At 39.1% G+C, this 19,201-nt stretch overlaps 1 protein-coding gene across 1 annotated transcript; it reads right to left on the minus strand.

Moving 5' to 3' along the window:
• Positions 1–333: 333 nt before the first annotated feature.
• DGCR8 (DGCR8 microprocessor complex subunit) lies at positions 334–18,982 on the minus strand. Its single transcript, XM_085075787.1, has 14 exons — positions 18,828–18,982; positions 12,643–13,642; positions 12,055–12,217; positions 10,766–10,908; positions 9,785–10,067; positions 7,959–8,156; positions 7,333–7,434; positions 6,674–6,772; positions 6,187–6,269; positions 5,682–5,782; positions 5,275–5,381; positions 4,930–5,057; positions 4,472–4,585; positions 334–4,154 (listed from the first exon to the last, which is right to left on the minus strand). The coding sequence occupies exons 2-14, from the start codon at positions 13,363–13,365 to the stop codon at positions 4,071–4,073; spliced, it is 2,328 nt and encodes a 775-aa protein (XP_084931913.1). The 5' UTR covers positions 13,366–13,642; positions 18,828–18,982; the 3' UTR covers positions 334–4,070.
• Between the last annotated feature and the right edge of the window lie 219 nt (positions 18,983–19,201).

A 19,201-nucleotide genomic window follows, 5' to 3' on the forward strand; every position in this document is an offset into this window, starting at 1 on the left:
ATTCTACTACAGCCCACAGTTGTGCTGATACCCCTCCTTTCCAGTGGCAGCACTTACCAAAACCAGCACTTTGGGTTGTAACACTTCCAACCTTAAATGATGTTAAGTAAAAATACAAATCCCAATTCAAAAAAAGAATGCAACTTAATTTCCATCTAAGTGTTTAAGCATGTAAACATTCAGTTCCTCACCAAAAAAGTGATTCAGTATTTCCATAACCAATGATCCTCTACTGCTCTATTTTCCCTTTAAAAATACCTACAGGACCTGAGGAATAAGAGTTCCTTTCTCCAGATATGCTTAAGCTATCATAATACTGATCACACTGGCACATTTTATAATATCAAACTTTATTGCTTGAAACTAATTGTCTGAAAAATACACATGTAGTACTCAAAGACTGAACACAGAGGATTACATGATTGTGCAGAAAAAAAAGCAAGCAGAGGCTCAGTGAAAATGAGGCTTTATAGTTGTACCAATTTAGCACTGGCACTAAGCAACTGCACCCAACACAACTTAAACAGCAACCATGGTTACCTGCTGGGGCAATAAGGATGAATTTTGTTTTGTTTTCCCACTTTCTCAGATACACATTGAAATACTGTCATTGATAATTTTATTTGGTTAATAACAGCATGGCTTCTTGCACTTCACATTTCTTCTCACAGAAAGTTAGGAGGTTATCACTTCCTGAATTTCACTCCAGAACCAAAGTACAGTTTAGGGAATTAGTAAGATAATCATGATGCTTTTAAATACTTGGACGTTACAAATATATTTGTATAAAGCCTAACAGCATCACAGGAGAATGGAAGTTTACATACAACAGTTAAGTTTATGCATAATAGTCTTTCCAAACTTCTGAGTACCCAACTAATTCATCAGTTTTGTCTAATAAATATGTTTAAAAAAGCTGATGACTAGTGTTTCAGTAGGTAGCATCTGACTAGTCACTGGAAGTCACAGTAAATTTTCCGTCAGTACCATGAAGATTTGAATGCACACGAATTTAATCCTTAAAGTCAATATACCACACTTTTGTCGAAAAGCACATAATATGCAAAGCAAAAACTGTCTAATCCCCAAAGGATGGAACAGTTCTTAAAAATACACTCCATCCCTATAAAAATACCCATCTTCCCCTGGATATAGAAGGGATAAATAACAAGTATCAGTGACAAAAGCAGCAGTTTTATGCATTCATACAATCAGATCTAAACCTTTACAGCTGATTACCTAGAAAACACACAAGAGTTACAAGACAAGTTTAGGATACATCTTGAATCACACTGTAAGTGTTCATGCAGAAGCTGAAGTTAATGCAATGATCTATCTTCTATCACAGCAGCTCGTGCTTATGTGCAAATGCAAGACTGTTACACTCCAAACAATAGTAAACATTAAAACACAAGAATACTTCACAATGACATAAACAGCAGTTACGTTGTTTGTTCCAGCAGTTATTGCGCTATTTTCTGGACATCTCTCCAGTTAAAGGCTGCAGCAAGGTCTAATACCATCTTTTTTTGTTTGTTTATGTTTAGAATGCATAATATACGTTCTAGGCTTTGGTTCACAATGAAATCTCTGGATGTTTTAATTAAGGGCAATGGTCACCTTGTGATTCTGATAGTGGCAGACTGAGGTAATACAGCAATCCTCTTTAAAATTAATGAAAACAAATTGGTAAGTGAGGCATCTATGGATATTCTGCAGGTGACCTGCAAATGCATTGACATTCTGATTTCAGAAAAATAAAAAGATCTACAAGGGTGATTTGTCTTTTACAGTGCCATCCAAGTACAGATTTTCTGCTGAAAACACAAGCTGAAGTAAAACCTATCTAAGAGTAATACATTTAGGCATAGAAGATATAAGCCCTGTCTTTATGAAAACAAACAAAGTCCCAATAAAAACAAAAAGAGACAAGCAGCAATCACTGCTTGTCACTACTGCACCAATATTATATAACCTTCAAAAGATGGAGATTTATTAAAGCTATACAAAAAAAAGCAGAGGCAGTGTTTTTTTGTGGTTTTTTTCTTTTTTTTTTAAGACAGGCCACTTCTTTAAATAATAGTTTATATATCATCTTCCAACTACCCGTATCCTGTTGTAACAGGATTACAACTCATGGAACTAAAAAGCTAAATATAATAATAAAAAAAATGGGTGGATTCGTATTTGCAGAGACCTCCAAGCATATCATTTACACAGAAACAGGTAAGACTCCATGACTCCTCCTGTTTAACCTCAAACATTATATGCAATACATTAGAAAACATTAGTTTGAAATATAAATTAAAATCCACGTATTTCCAAAGTAACATGATGTTAAAAGGAGGTCTTACAATACTGATGCCAACATTTTTAAAATCCAGTAGGCACTAAATTCAATATACTGCAGCACTCTCTATGTAACATGGTAAATTAAAAAACAAAACCACACCAAAATCAGAATAAAAACAAAACAAAACCAAAAAGACCCTCAAGCCCCCAGATCCCTGCCTAGGTAAGTACCAGGAGCTGCAGCAGGTGCAGGGAACTGACCTTTCCCTCCCAACAGGAGGAGGAGGAGTGTAAAAATGGAGCAGTGCAGCTCCTGGATAAACCACTGCAGCTCACCCACTAGCTTGGTTTTCGCTCTCTTCTTTAAGACCAAACCAAAAAATGGTTGCAAGAGAAGACTTGCTGCAGTCACCCAGTGAAGCCCGTATGAAGAACAAAACCCACAAAGCAGTGCTTTCACACAGCCACACTATTTCTTCTGTGTTTGGCTTAAGAAAGCCTCAGATGACACAGTGAGTACTGCCTGTTAACCAGGATTGTATTTTAGAGTAGTTGCATATTTGTCATTTTCTTATTCATGAGTATAACTGGTTATGGTCTCGTTCTACTTATTAACTCTATGTCATATTCCAAATCTACATTCTAACTTTCATTGCAGAAGTTACACATTTTCTTTAAAAACTAAAAATGTAATTAAAAAAGTAAAAACAAAAACTAAATTGCTGCAGTCAGACTGTAGGGTTGTGTTTTTTCTAAATTCTTTGCTTTTATGGTGCAAATTAATTAAGACTTAATTGATCAAGTCAGATGCAGTCTGACACCAAACAAATGAGAAATTGTTTTATTGCTGGGAAAAGGGAGTGGAAAGTCATTGGCAAAATATTTTCAGACTATCAACCATCATCAGCTGCATTTTGGCTCCAAGCTTTGAAAACAGCCTTTCAAATTACAGTGTTTATTTAAATAATGTAAGTGGGGCCATATTTTTCCTGTTCAACTGATCTGTAAACTAACACAGGATCTTTCATTTAAAATAAACCCCAGTAATTCTGGATTATCCAACCTGTTACTCTTAACACTACCAGGTATTCTTGTTCTTTTCAAGTAATAACAAAATCTGCATCCTGTAATCTCAAATAAGTAAGCCTGGCAGGAGATGAGAAATAAAAAAAAAAAGAAACAGCGTTACTGGCCTAATCCTATGGCATTAGAAACATTGCTCATCACTTTCCTGTATTTATCACCAAAGTGTCTTATCAGTGCATATTATTATGTGCTGAAATGCAACAAAACTTTTCACAAAAATAGTCTTAGGCATGTTCATACAAGAAGATGTACATATATTTCTTTTATATATACATATATATGAATGTGTATATATATAATATCAGCTTCAACCTGTACATAGATATTCTGAATTTCTTACTTAAAATACATCCATTTCAAACAACATGGATGGCTTTCCAGGAAAAAGTGCTTGATTGGTTTTATCCTGTGTGAACATGCCTGTCCTCTGTGCATTTGCCCCAGTAGAGATCTTTATGATCAATTCTTTAAATGTACATATCTCAGAGGTATTAAACAAGGAAAAAAAAACCCAAAGAAAAAGAAACTAGGAAAAAGTAATATTGCCCTGATGATGCAAAAAGAACAATGCATAACTGAAGCAGCTTGGATTTTAAAAGTTATCTTGCATTCTGCAGCAAACAATTTTTAAATAATTGTTGAAAATCTAGTTCCTCCATTTGTGTTATTGCTCCCACTTGCACATTGTCTCATTACACATCAACAGTACAGAGAGGTTCACTACCAGGTTGAGCTGATTCCACTACTGTCATCTTGGGTTTCTTACGGGTTTCCTCCTAAAAAAAATATGAAACAACCCCCACCACACAGTCATAAAGAGAATAGAATCATAAGTCAGTTCAGTTAAAATTCTGAACGATTTTAGCCTAACTTGTGTCAATTGTTGCAAAAGGCTAACTGGGGCTAATGTTAAAATAAATGTACAGAAGTAGGTACAATCAAGTTATAAGCCAGTTTAAAAAAGAGGGTGAAAATCTCTCTAGAAGTAGACTTTCAGTCAAGTTTTGAAGAGCTCTCTTAAAAAAAAATATCACTGGTACATGTGACCCATGGCATTCATGCTGTTTGTAAATACATAAGAATATATACTCACTCTTTCCTGTGCCAGTTTTTTCATTTCTTCCTGTAACTTGTTCAGGATGTGCAGATTTGGCTTGTTCTTTTTGGCATACTGCTGAAGTTCTATCACACTTCTATCAGAGGTTTCCTATTCAATACAACCATATAAGCAACAATTGATCAAATATTTTTATGAAAAAAAATTAATGTACATGGAGCAAAGTTTTTAGTCTGTAGTACTTCTGTAATTTAGTCTGTAGTTAGTTGTAGTTCCTTAAGTAGTAACATCTATTTCCATGAGTTAGTTAAATATTAAATATTAAATAGGTTCTTTAATTTTGACCTGGAAGATGCAAGATCAACACAACTATTACTGTCAATGAAATCTAGGTACCTTAAAGCCTTGTTGTAACTAAATTTATAAATCCAGAAAAATCCAAAAGGAAAACTCCAGTCACAGAGTAGATTATAATCAAACAAAACCATGCTCACCTGTTTAACCAGTTTGCTATTCTCTCTGCCATACATTCGCAAGAGAGAGCCCCAGTTTTTCACATGTGGATGCAGCAGCTGAAGGATTTTCTGAGAAGCCAATTGCTTCCCCACTCTTTTATTTTTGCCTGTAAAAACAACCATGGAAGTGTGTCAATACCAGCACATTATGTAATGAGACAGCCACAAATATTCACTTGTGTTAGTCAAAACTGAGATACCTGAGAGGAGCAAGATAAGCACACGACAAGCTCAGTGGCTGAATAAGGAGCATGGAGAATAATAAGCAAAGGAGAATGGGAAGAGAGGAAGAAATCCAGAGGTCACACCAACAACTGTACTTACACCAGCCTCGCACTGTGTGCTTGCCACAAGTCATGACATATTCACTCTTCTGATTTTTCCCAGGAATCACTTCAAACTTTATGGATGTATCACCCATTCCGTGGTTTCTTAAGCACAAACACAATCAAGATCACACATTAAGTAAAACTACAAACAACTAAAGTGGTTACAGCTATCTTTGACAGTCGTTGCAGTGAAATTAGATATATTAATAACAAATGTCAAGACATTAAGTAACAAAGAGGTTTTTTTAGATCAGTAACTTGAGTTGAACGCAAAACCGAGCCTGTATGAAAGAAAACAAAACACATTTGTCCAAAAACTACATCCTGATCTCCAAAGAGGCATAAATAGCAAACATGAATTCAAGAGGACTGAGCATTAACCAGGTCAGTCCCCAGCCTTACCTTTTAAGGCACTCATGGAGAATCTGATATGGAGACAAGAGTCCAGCTTTACTGGTGAGTTCATATACCCGTGAGTCCTCAATACTGATATGGTTAAAATACTACAAAGGAATTGAAAAGGGTTATTGTGCTTGGTGCAAGTAAAGCCCTAATACTGTCCTTAGCCCTAATTTCTCCTCTGCTACATCAAACAACTTCTGTTGCTCTTCTGTGCTTAATATTTAAAAGGTGTTTTTAAATCCATAATGGTTTAAAACCAACATCATTAGAACTGTCACACCTAATCATACATTTGCAAATAAATTTTAACACCAATCTTACACTACTCAATATTCTGATATTTTCTGATCTGTTCCAATGGAAAAGGGTTTCCTTTGCCATAGACTTGCTCTAAACGAAGAATTTTGCACTTCTTACTAATTTTCAGTAACGTTTCTGATATTAAACGTGCAATGTTTTAAAAACAAACTCAAATTACAACAGCCAGGAAGCATGAGCTCAGTACCTCAAGTTCTTGACTGTCTTTGGGCTTCTCCTCAGAGGTCTGTTTAACAAAGTCGGGAATAAGGATTTCCAGTGTAGCTCGAGCTGTAGGAAGTGATTAAACATCTTGATTAGGTTTATTTTAAACAAAAACGTCTCTAGAAATTGACAGGCATTTTTTTCTGGTAAGAAATTTACTGACTCACACTTTTCAAGGGGAAAAAAGTTCTACTTGTTCACCTTGATAATTAAAGTCTAGTAACTAATTAAAATAAGAGGACACTACTTTTTACAAGTACCTACAAAAGGAAAAAAACCCAAATATTTCAGTCTCATTTTAGAAGTGACATAGAGCCTTTGAGACCCAAAATTAAAGAGGTGTTATTACCCTCTAGTTCTTACAGCCAACCCCCTGAACTGTGTCACTGTGGCCCTCAGAATCCCAGAATGGTACAGAAAGCAAAGAGAAACAATTCAGCAGTTGGTACTAAGAAAGAAAAAAACATTACCAGCTTTATTCTTGGCAAGTTTTTTGCTGCTGGCAGTTCCTGCCCCATAAGTTACTCCATCAATAATCACTGAGGCTCCAAAAGGTTCACTTGGGTTCTCTGGAAGTGGAGGAGGAAAGAAAAGAAAGCTTTTCAGAACTCCCAACGTACACAAAGTATCACCACTATTAAGATTTGTTTTCTTCTTAATTTCAACTTAAGAGGGATGAAAATTGTTTATTCTTCATCAAGATGGAAAAAGTGGTTAACTAACAGAGTTTTCCATTAACAGACTTAGAACCATATACTTCATTCTTTGAAATAAAGAACTTACAGATTTAAAGAGATCACTGGTAATCTGCCAGAATTCAAATATTAATTCCAAAGTTTTTGCATCCTGGTGCGAATACAAGAGCTACACATTCTGATATGGAAAATTCAGTTGCATTAGGTAACACATATGCAAGAATAGCATAATTCTGAATAATTATAAGGTACCCTCAAAAAAACCCCCAAACAAACAGCAAAAGAAAGAATTAATGGAACACACATTATACCACTTTGGGAAAAAACGCCACCCCCATATTAACTTGATTCTAGTCATATTTTCCATATATGCAACATTTCTGGATTCTTGCTTAAGCACCAAAACCAGAATGTAGTTAAGAAAACAGACTTACCACATTCAAAGAAATTGTAAACAGGGCGAACCTTTAGGACTCGTTGCATATATTCATGCAAGATGCAAACTTCAGACTTCCCATTGGGATTAATAACGAACTCTGCAAAAAAAGTCAAGAAGGAAAGAAGCTAATCAGTTCCAGTCTTTGAAAGATAATTTCTGCTACAAATAAATCAATACATAAATGACAGTTCCAAGAGGTAAGTGTTTGCTCAAATTAAATGCACTGCTGTTAAACCAGACACAGGTAATTAAGACCTCCAAGTCCAGCTTCATTGAAAAAGTATTGAGATGCAAGTCTGAGAAATTTATGTCAACAACTGGAAGTGCACCAATTATGAGCTAAACCAAACATTCTATGTTCAATGTTCACAGTCTCATGGCCTCTGGACCCCTACACACAGCATTTTTGGCAGCTAACATGAATCAGAAATGCTCTAATTTGCTCCTAAACACGCATTAGAAGAGTCACACCGCAACAGGCATGTAGACCTCAAATCTGGAAACCAGACTCACTCAGGAATGAAGTGGGCTTATTGCAGGATTTTTTTTGTTTTCAGTCAAGCTTAGAATTTCAATTAGTGTTTGATACAGACTATCTGAACTATAGGTAGATCAGCTAACCTTTCTTTATAGGTGCATCCTGCACAGACAGGGTGATGAGTTTCTGGTTGGCAGGCAGGATGGGTCGCTCAGACTCTGCTTGCTTCCGCTTCATCTCCCGGTTGAACTGGCGTCGCTCGGCCCAGGTCCGGAATTTTTTTACAGTCACTTGTTCGAAGTCAAAACGCTTTTCAAGATAGCGTCTAAAATCTTCCAGATCTGAGAAACACAATCAAGTTACTCTCTCTGCTCTACCACTGAACAAGCATTAAGTTCTCTATTTCCACTGTTTCAAATGTGCTACAATTACTTTCTTAGACTAGAAGCAAAAGGTTAAGATGCTGTTTTGGACTAACAGAAGTAATTTTAAGTTTTCCTTTTATAGGATCAAATGCATCTGTGCAAAACAGGAAACAAAATAAAACAAAACACCATTTTACTGTCACTCAAAGATTTTACTAATCCCTAACCAGCATTAATACCCAACACAATTTGCAACAAAACACCAGTAATTGTTCTGCTTCAACATCGATTCAACTTCTCTTTACCTGATACAAGGTACACAGTGATTTCAGTAGTTATGTTTTCAGCCTCAGTTCCCTGAAACCAAACCCAACTGTTGCTGCCTATTTATTCTGCAGTGTACCATGAAACTGTACAGTGATGCTCCATGAACTCCACAAGTATCTGCAGCCTCTATGCAGAATTTAACACATTAAGTTCACACACAGAGTACTAAAAGATTGCCCCTTTGTAGTACAGCTGCTTCTCCTTTATAGGATATTCTGCAGATATAATCAGCAAAAGTAAAGAGTAGCATCCACAGATGTAAACAAACAAAAGCAAGCTGCTGGTTTTGTTTCCTTCCACAAGGAATTCCAAATGCAAGCCACGCTTATACTTGATCACTCAGAATCTTTTTCAGTAATACAGAACAGATCCTATTTAAAGAGAGAGATAGACAGGTGAACTTCATGTAGAAAAATAAGTGATTACTGGCTTGAATTTTGCTGCTAAATATTGATGGAGTTTAACATCTTTTGGCAGGGTTTTTGGACTGGACATGACACATGTAATGACAAGGACACGTTTTATGTCTGAGCACTACAAAGACAAATGGCAGCTGATGATCCATATCAATATTCTAAGCAGCAGGAATTTACATGGATGGGACTCTCAGGTATGCAGATGTGATAAGTAACACATGAGCTTTCTCTCCAAGCTCGTCTCTGCTAGGTGATGATTTTGGCACAATGTCTTCAGACAGCTTTTTGTGTAAAGGCTATCACACTTGCATAAATAAAATTACAAAGCATCACAACCCTTTGTATAACTGCAATTATATTTGCATGACTTAGTCTGCTAGACATGTACAAATACAGAAATATAGTTTAGACTATACCATTTATATTACGAGATCATCCTGAAAATAGATACAATACAGCCAATACAGAGATTGCATAGAAAAGCCTGTTTGAAGAAGACACATGAACACGTTTGACAACAGCAAATGAACACATTGACATAACTCATTCTTCAATTGAGATAAAGTCTACAGGACTAAACTACCAAAATGTTTGCTTTTTGTGTAAAACTTTTCCATGTGGACTCTGGGGGCTTCAGTAAAATTCTTCACTTTTATGTTTCTCTTCCTCTTAAAATCAAAATGAATTTCTAATACTGGATTTATTTCTCCAGATCTCTGCACATGAGAAAGACCATGCAGACAGATAACTGACCACTTGATCTCAGGCAAGATTATAATGCAGTAGCCAAGTCTGGAATAAAACTTCCCAAATGCCATTACCCAACTAAAATCAAGAAAAGACTCCACTTCCCATACATACCTACAGATTCATCTTTACATACTTCAACTTTGGCCTTAACTTGTCCCAAAGCTCCTTGTGCTGCATCTCCCCCAGAGGGGTCTTTGTCATCTAAAGGCCCAGAATCAGCAGCAGTGGAATCTGGTTCTTCTGTTTGGCAGTCCAGTTCTGAGGATTTATCTAGGTGCTTTACAGGTGATACTTCCCCATTTGGGGTTATGTCATTGTTTTGTTCCCTTTCCTCATTTTCCTTCATTTTTTTGTAATGAAAGCAGGGAATGCTACTAAGGGGAGGATCATGTTTCTGCAAATATAAAATAATACAGAAGGTTTCAGCATCTCAAGGTCACCAAAAGCAAGATTCAAACTCAAAAGATGCAACCAAGACAGAAACTACTTTTATTCAGTCTAGGCTCAAGCTCCTCTTTGGTCAGCAAAGTCATTCTACGCAAGAGCTAAGCAGCACCACTCCTGTGGGATCTTCACACTGTGTAACACTGACACAAACCTGCTGGTTCAGATCCAACCTACACTCCATTCAGCTATATGCAAATACTACATGCTTTCGTAACATCCACTGAGCTTTCTTGGGGTGTAAGCCCACAGCATTAAATCCAATTTCTGCAGACTCCCTGGGTTCACGAATGTCATATCCTTATTTCTGCAAATGCGGACTATAAGCCAAAGCTCAGACTAGTTTATAGCTACAAATAAATGATTCCTCTATATATTTCATGGTGGAATAAAACCCAGATTTTGCAACCATACTAGAAAAGTGAAGGCACCAAACATGATAATCTCATTGACTTCACCTGTCCAAACAGAAAAACAAAGCACCTAAGAAAAATCATGTCAGATTTTCAGAAACAAAAGAATTTTTCAAGGATCTTAATTTGAACACTGGAAACAAGCCTGCCAAAGTAGAAAAATATTCAACTGCCTGTAGAAACATATCTAATTTATTAAATCTTAATAAGTATTTAAGTAATTGACAGCTCTCACCCTTATGCTTCCTGTTCCCAAAAAATAAGGTCTAGACCAGGTAACAACTCTAGATTCTCTGTGCAGATATACAGGAATGCCCGAGTTATGGAATGTCATGATCCATCCATCTGGCAAAGGTTCTGTAGGAGGGCGGCCACGACCTTTAAAGCAAATAATAGCTTTAAACTTGGATAGACTGCTTAGAAGAAGAGAAATAGAAGCCAGGTTTTCATTTATTGCTTTTTCTGTCCCAAAGAACAAAATGGCACTGAAACAAAATTAAAAATGGTTTATAGAGAGATGTTGTTTTAATAACAAGATATATGCTTTTAACACAGACTAAATCCTACAAAATTACAGAGTCCATGATGTTCTCAATTAAAGGTAATAGTAGGAGTAATTTTTATATAGACTGATCTGTTTGTTTCATCATTGAATTCTCTTTTGTCTTTTTGTCTCACAAGCACCACTGTATTTACTGGAAAAGTCATACTTGCTTCAGGAACGACTTCATTTTCCATTGAAAATTTTCCACTTGACACTGAGGAATAAATTTACATTGATACACCACCAGACCCACAGACCCAAATAGCCAGCAAAGAGCTCATCTCTAAGCCAAGGTCTCATGTCTCTCAAAATCACGAATCAGAGACCATTCATCTGTGCTTCCTGGCAATCCTCTGTTACTACACAATTTTGGAGCGAAAAGTTATTTGGTTTTTTATTTCAGAATATAGTGACGCTGTAAAATACTCCTCTAGGATGAGCTTAAATTTTAATTCAGAGTATTTTCAGTTACATTCTTCTGGATGGGTTTGTGTTCTCAACTCTAATTAGTAGCTTCTAACACTTACACAATGAAATTGGATAAATGTAAACCACTGACTTTTCTAGTTATTATTTTTAACCTAGATTGCATACATAGAGACCTCACGTGGGGTAACTTCAACAGCAGAAGTTATGTAACTGAAGCAGGAAAAAGGCCAGAATGACCAGAGACAAAACCCCAAATCACCCTTGTTCACCTCCCCACCACTGAGGTAACATTCTTCATTATTTTTCACAAATCCACACCCTAAAACATATTCTTATTAAAAACAACAGATCAAAAGCAAAAATCAACTTCACTGTTTATGCATGTGAAAAAATCATATTCCACAGTAAAAAGCCTCCAAACAATAAAATTCTCCAACATATTAATGATTTCACAAGAATTGCTATCCCACACCTTGCTTGTTGATATTCTTTTGTTCTACAGATACAAGCCATACACAGGATCTACAGTTATTAAATGCACATTAACTTACTCTTCAGTACAGTTTTAATTTTGGTCATCATTGGCTGCACACTTGTCTCTCCATCAGACTGGTGATCACTTTCACCACCATATTTCTCATTATCTAGTCTCCTTGTTTTGGGTGCTCGAAGACCCTCTTCCAGCAGAGCATCCACATCATTATCAAAGTCATCCTGAAAGAGACTTCATCAGACACTATCCTTCTGGGTCTACCAACCTCCCTTTTCCCTTGCAAAGAGAAAGCAGACATTTTTGATATGCACTTCCACACAGAGAGAAATTAGAAATTTCCAATGATTCCAGTAAAAAGACTGAAAAATAAGAAAATAAGTTTGTGAGAACTAGAATCTAAATGATAAAACGAACTGCAATTGTGTGAGAAGACTTTTAAATGCCGTTTTTACAGAAAACTATAGAAGCTGCCACACAACTCAGAAGTTTGACCAAAAGAGTTTACAGAAGTTCCCAGTCAAAGCTCTGTCTCTGAAAATTCTGTGGTTTTGGTACTGCACACTTCTAGAAGAGATTGTTTCTTTGCACATTTTTTTCTAGCCACTTGGAAACCTCTTACCCAGCAAAAACCTATGGATTTACTTACCTCATATGAGAAATTCAAGGTTTCTTCATCCACTTTATCTCTTTGAACGATTGCTTTAGATGTGAACCCTCCTCCTTCTTCATCTATTTCCATCAAATTGTCGGTAAAGTCTTCTAGCTCATCCAGAACTGCAAATTCCACTCTCTTTTCCTGATCAATATCATTTTCATCATCCTTCTTGTCATCACTTTCACCCCCTATCCCTACAGCTTTACCATTACTACCACCAAAAGGACAAACATGCAAATCCCCGTTGACATTATTAATACCAAACTCTGTATCTGCCTTATAATCCTGCTCAACTCCAGTGTACAGAACTTTCCTATCTTTGCTTTTGCAGCTTTCTGTAAAGCTAACGCTAATCTTCACGTCCTTCAGTAACTTAAGATCTGGGGTGAACTTCCGAACTGACGGTGCATGACGAGCAGTTCTCGGGCTTTGGTCACTACTGTTGGGGTCTATGATAAGACGACTTTTGTAGCAGGCAGATCCCTTTGTGAGCAGCTGTGTTCTGCAGAGACTGTGCGTGTCCCCAGCAGGGGTATCTGACTGTCCATCACCACCAGAGCCAACGTCCATTACCTCTGCGTCACTGGACGTTTGCAGGGGAGGTGGTGGAGGCTGTTCGTTGGGCGGCAGAGGTGGGGGACAAGTGTGATTCTCCACATTCATTTCTCTTGCAGGTTCTTTAGGGAGGGGTGGTACATTTTCATAGTTCTCCATTTTTAAAATTACTGTTTTAAAAGAAACAATGCTTTAGTAAGTGTTTAGCTCTATATTCCTAACATGCATAAGTCCATCAGGATTGGTTTATCATGTTCTATTCAATATGCAACACTGATGATTCAGTTAAGCTGACTACATTGTTCTTTTCATTAATGTAGACAGCTTTCAGAATCACTGTCTCAATTATTGGAAATCACAATGCATTCAGCTTAAATAGCTGAAGACTAAGACTGCATCTTCACTGGACAAGCTGGTCTCCTTTTCTTCTTTCAACCTACAAGAGGAAACAAAACAAAAAAAGAAAAACTGTCACAGGAAAGAAATGGAAATAGTATCCCAGGCAGAAAGAAAACATGTCACTCCTTCCAGCATAAATTTCAAGTAGAAGAGTGACACTTTCTCAGTGAGAGAAGCAGGGTACCCAGATACCATTTTGAATGAGGCTGAAACTAGAGTGGTTTTACTGCTTGAGCTGTACACCAGCGTAAGAATTTGCTAACACAGTTGCCTTTATGATTAGTTGACTATCTCTGCTTGGTTAGCAGGCAGGGCATTATGCATGACAGACTGAAAACTGAGCGTTTTGGGGAGGCTCTCCCATAATTTGAAACAACCTGGTATTCAAGCCATACTTACCCACACAGCAGAAAGGATAATTAGCTTACAGTTTAAGACAATCTGCAAAACCAACAAGATTTTAAAGACTATTGTCATGGCTTTTCAAAGTTTAAGTTACCAGCTATTTTTGAAATCTCACAGGAAATTACTCTCTAGATAATCAGATATTAGACATTCAATCTTGTATTTTGCACTATTATGGAACTATTTATTCATTATGCCCAAGGAATACAGGTCCACATATACAGCATTAAAGCACAAAATAATTTTGGAAGATATTTAGAAGCCAATGTTTTAGGGAATTTAACCCAGAAATTTTACAGGGGGATGAGGAGTATTTGTTCAGGGTTTACTTTTCACTTTAGGTGGGCTCTTTCTACCATGTCTGTAATGGCTTCTTCAATTATACTTTTGTCATCTGTGCAGGACCACAAGCACCTGAGGAAAGGAAGCATCATTTCTTACCTTCTTATTTTGGTTTCTCAAAGTCCCTCCATGCCAGCCTGAACTAGGCTTCCTACAAGCCAGAAATGAAGCACTGTCCCTCTGCCCTAGCCAGCCAGCTGGCTTCATCTGTTCTGTTCAAAGAGCTCCTAGGTGGCAGAGAAAGTCTACCCAAGGATTCTGGAAAGACAAGCTCCAAGATCTTTCTGTTACCGTGGAACAGCAGGGCAGAAGGTCTGGGTTGTCATGAGGGACTTAGAGAAAGCAAGCACAATTCTCTCATGTATCTCTACACCTGCCCAGGCAGAACAAACCAACAGCAATGTCCAAACACCAACTGGGGTAAGGCAGGAAGCTGGGAATCAGAAGTTAGACTGGGATCAATTAAAATTTAGCAACATACTGTAACAAAAGTTACCTACCTGGAAGGTGGAAGGAAGCATAATATGTAACAGAGCAAACTCTAATTCGGCAACAAAGCAAGTTTAGCTGGGGCAGCAGAGGAGTTCATGATGTGTGGTATTTTTTTTTTAAACAAACTCAAAATTGTGACGCATCCAACGTGCTGAGTTTGACACGCATTATCAAATTACTAAGGAAAAAGACTGATAAGAACTCTAAAATAATCCCATCCTCTCGGATACCAACACATTAGTTTTCAGACTGAAAAATGGCTCATTCACTACTAAGACAAGCAGTTCTATATATTTAAATCCATTCCATCCTACAAGATGACCATACAATGAGCTCAGCAATGAGCAGTATTTGCATCTTTCAACAGATTTTGAAACATAGAATGTTGCAGAGAACACCCCTAGAAATACATTTGTCCAATAAACTCCTCATCTTCATGACCAATTATTAAGTTCTCCAAAGTAAGTCATTAGTGTCTTAATTGGTAATTCTAAACAAAAGAATCAAAAGTCACAGCATGAGTTCAGAAACTGGAAACTAAATGCCTAAGTCACCTAATTTTTCCACCTTAAAGAGTCTTCTAAAGACTCTTGAAAAGAGCAAGCAGAAGTAATTCACACAGAAATGTAATACTGAAATCAGCATTCTAGAATTTGAAAGAGCAAAACCTTCCCTTCTGTTCGAGGAGCTACCTGGTCCAACTAGAGAGACTTATTTTTGACAAGGCATCAGACACGATCATGAATGCCATTTCCAGACCCCTGATACATGTCCTGCTTCCATTCTAAAGTGTATTTTAACACCACCAATGTCAAAACATAGGAACTTTTACCTGCCCAGCTTTGGTTGTTTACTGATACAAACACCTCTGCTCTTTACAGGAAAGATGTCTTGTTATTCCATTCAAGCATTGGTAACAAATTCTTGTTGTCTTCCCTTTCTTGCTGGCTGTGAAACGATGAATAGCTGAACGATGAATAGCAAATCACTGCCAGTGATTGTCTGCTGCTCAGGACACACACTGTGGTCAGGAAAAGCACTAGACCAAGTGGGTTTAAAAGAGCTTTTCCATTTCTAGCCATGAACCTGTCACATCCCTTGGGATAGATAACAGTCTGGTAGTGATGACAAAAAGATTTTTGCTTTTTATACATCTTTCATATATTCATAGCTCTGTAGACTACTATATTGTTATACAACTCCTTAACTAACTCTAGTACTTTTCCTACCCTTTCTCTTAGATTTTAGGAGAATAAGCTGACCTTCTAAACACATTCCTGAAATATCGTTTAGTCTTATTCTAAGCAGAGGACCTACAATAAGACATAATAAGAAGTGGGGCAGAGAACCCTTGGACCAACTCCAAGGGGCTGACCCAGAGGTGGGTTACTGGGGCAACTGAACCTCCTATTGGATGTACCAGTTAGATATGCTACTTAATTAACCTTATAATTGCAGAAATCCAGTGCCAGGTGCGCCCATCACCATTGGGACACCTGGAAGCTTCCAAATAAAGGTGTGCTTGCTACTGTTCTAACAGTGTTGCCAGCGTTTCTTTCTCTTTTGATTACAGGCAACATTAGCTCTACAGTTACACTGGGCTACAATACCTGCTCATAAGGTACAAAAAGCAAGGCAGAAGCAGAGTTACACAGGTCCAATTCCCACCTAGTTCCCTGCCAGCTGACATTACAATATGCCCTTTATTTAATAACAACAAAACCACTGAGCTATCAGGTATTTCAAAAGCCAGACAGAAGGGAGGAAACACAAAAGGATGAGTTAGATGAGCCTGTGGGTTACCAACAGCCAAACAGGCCTTAGATAAGGGAACATAACTGCCACACACAAACAGGATCAGCATACCAGGTTACGTCAGTTTGCCTATTGTCATCCTTAATTAAATTGTCCCGAAAAACCAGATTTTATTCTCCAAACACTACACCAAGTTTCATTAACAGTTTCCATAAGGCTTCCTTCCAGAGAGACAGAACACCATTGGCAGCTGCACCAGGCAGTACAAAACACTGAAAACATGAGTGCACAGCTCACATTCTGCACATCACCAATACATGGGATTTCCATATTTTTAACGCCTTACTCTTACTCTACTGATAATTTTTAAAAAGATTCATGTCACAAAGTACAATCAATACAGATACAGGGGGGACATATAAATGTAATGGAGCAACTGCATAGGTCCCAACAAAAGCAGAGTAATCTTAGCCTGGTTGTCTTACAGATGTACTTTGAAGGCAGAAAGGAAAAAACCAAAACTACTTCTCTGTTTATTAAGTATCACTGCCCATTCCCACATTCAGACAGGAAAGAGATAGGAGAGACATACACAGCGAAAAGGGTATGTTTTTTCAAGGCAGGGAAAAAACAGAATCTTAAAATTTATAACCAGCATTGCCCAAACACAAAAATTCCCTTCGCTTACAGCAGGACAGCAGTGTAGGAATGAGTTTAATAAAGAACTTATTTTCTTTACAAATACCTGTAGCTGCAGTAAGGACCAGCATACCACAGATTCTCTCTTCAAAAAACTACTTTTAGAAAGAAACCATGTCAGAGACTTCTTACTTCACATTCAGTGGACCCAAAAAGGAAGAGTGGGTCAGAGCAAACTCTCCTTATTTGCTAACCAAATACAAAGACCTCCTCCTCATCCTCCAGCCCCAAATGGTAACTCTGGTGCTGAATTTATGAATTTATTACATTTTTGATTAATTGTGTAAGACAAGAAACTGACTTACAAAAATGGTGAAAATCAGAGCCTAAGAAGGAGAAAAAAAAATTCTTTCACATCACATGTAAGCCTGTTACTTGTAAAGAAAAACAACAGACTTAAGGAACCAAATTCCCTTCCCCTTCTCTAAAAAGCAAACCATCCTGATAATCAAAAGGAGCTGCCGAAAAAACCTAGCAACCCAACTCCTCATCCAGAATTAAAAATAGGAACTCTTAAGTTTAACTACCTAAACAGACAGAACAACTTCTCAAATGACGAAAAAAAAAAAAAAAGATCTAATTCCAAGACCTCTAGCTTGTAACCTAACGGAATAAAGAAATTGAACGGGTTCACCAAATTCCAGTTTATGGTCGAGCAACGCCTGGATATTCAGGTCTCAGCGGAGAAACAAACTTTGCAGATAAACCCGAAGCCTAAGAAAAGGAGGTACAAAAGAACAAACCGTTTCCAACCAAAAAAAGGGCAAAAAAAGCTGGGAGAATTAACCTTTCAGAGGCTGAACGAGGCAACTTGCTACTAACAGAAAGAACACATGAAGAACCCTGAGAGAGACACACACAGCACATCATCTTCAACGCACCAGAACTAGACAAGTCCCTGAGCGGCCGCACACAGGTTAGTGCCTTTGGTTGCTAACTTTGCTAGGAGCCCAGACACTGCTGTCCGCTGTACGAAGGGCTGCGGGCGGCAGAACCCGCCGTGCCCCTCTGCCCAGACATACAGGGCACAGGCACGGGGTGGGACTGCCGGAGCGACCCTCCCCATCGCCCGGAGCAGGAGCTGTGAGGCCACAGACACGGCCTTTCCTTCCCTCCCACCACCCTCGACACAAACCCACGGCCCGGCGAACAGGGAGGTGGCTGGGGGTGGGCGGGAGGCGAAAAAAAAAAAGCAAAAACACCAAAAGAAAACACCAACAAAAAAACAAAACAGCCAAAGAAAACCCCCCAACCAAACAAAACAGTGCAGCTCTGAGCAGAGGCCGCTGAGGCCGGGCGCAGGGGAAGCGCCGCACGGCAGCACCCGCCGGGCAGGGCAGCGCCTCAGGGCTCCAGCGCTGGGCTGCCGGTGCTCGGGAGAGAGAGGCTCCTCTGGGCTCCGCGCCCGGGGCCGCGCCAGGCAGGCGGCAGGAGCGCGGCGGGCCCGCTGGCGCCGCGGCCTGTGGGGCGGAGTGGCTGGTGCCCGCGCAGGCCCGCCCTGCCCGTCGCCCCGCGGGGCCCGCACCCACCTGGGCCATCCCCGGCGGCCCCGCCGCTCCGGTGCCGGGGCTGCGGCTGGGGGCGAGTCCGGCCAGCTCACGATCGCCGTCCCGCACTCCGCGCCGCCGCCATCTTTGAACGCCTGCGCTGGGCCCCTCCGCTCCCCGGGGGCGGGACCCCGCGAGCGCTCAGCCAATGGCGTTCGCGGCGTCCGCTGTCAGCGATTTGAAATCCCGGTCGCCATTGGTGCATTCCCATGACTGTCACCCCGCTCCGCCAATAGCGACGCGCTAGGCGCCCGCCCTCAGCGGCGCGGGCCTGGCGGGGCGGGCGGGTCCTTTGTGTGGCGCGGGCAGCGCTGAGGGCTGTGCGCCCTGCGCGGAGCAGCAACGAAAAAAGACAC

This window comes from Lichenostomus cassidix, chromosome 15 (genome assembly GCF_008360975.1).
Source record: "Lichenostomus cassidix isolate B80296 chromosome 15, HeHo_3.0, whole genome shotgun sequence".
Lineage (NCBI taxonomy): Eukaryota > Metazoa > Chordata > Aves > Passeriformes > Meliphagidae > Lichenostomus > Lichenostomus cassidix.

What these genes read in the sequence shown, in the direction of transcription:
- DGCR8 (XM_085075787.1), bottom strand. Translation starts at nt 13,365, where the DNA reads ATGGAGAACTATGAAAATGTACCACCCCTCCCTAAAGAACCTGCAAGA. An exon ending in TGGGAACAGGAAGCATAAGG is followed by an intron (nt 10,068 to 10,765) that starts GTGAGAGCTGTC and finishes TTATATTTGCAG; the next exon opens with AAACATGATCCTCCCCTTAG. An exon ending in AAAAACTGGCACAGGAAAGA is followed by an intron (nt 4,155 to 4,471) that starts GTGAGTATATAT and finishes TATTTTTTTTAG; the next exon opens with GAGGAAACCCGTAAGAAACC.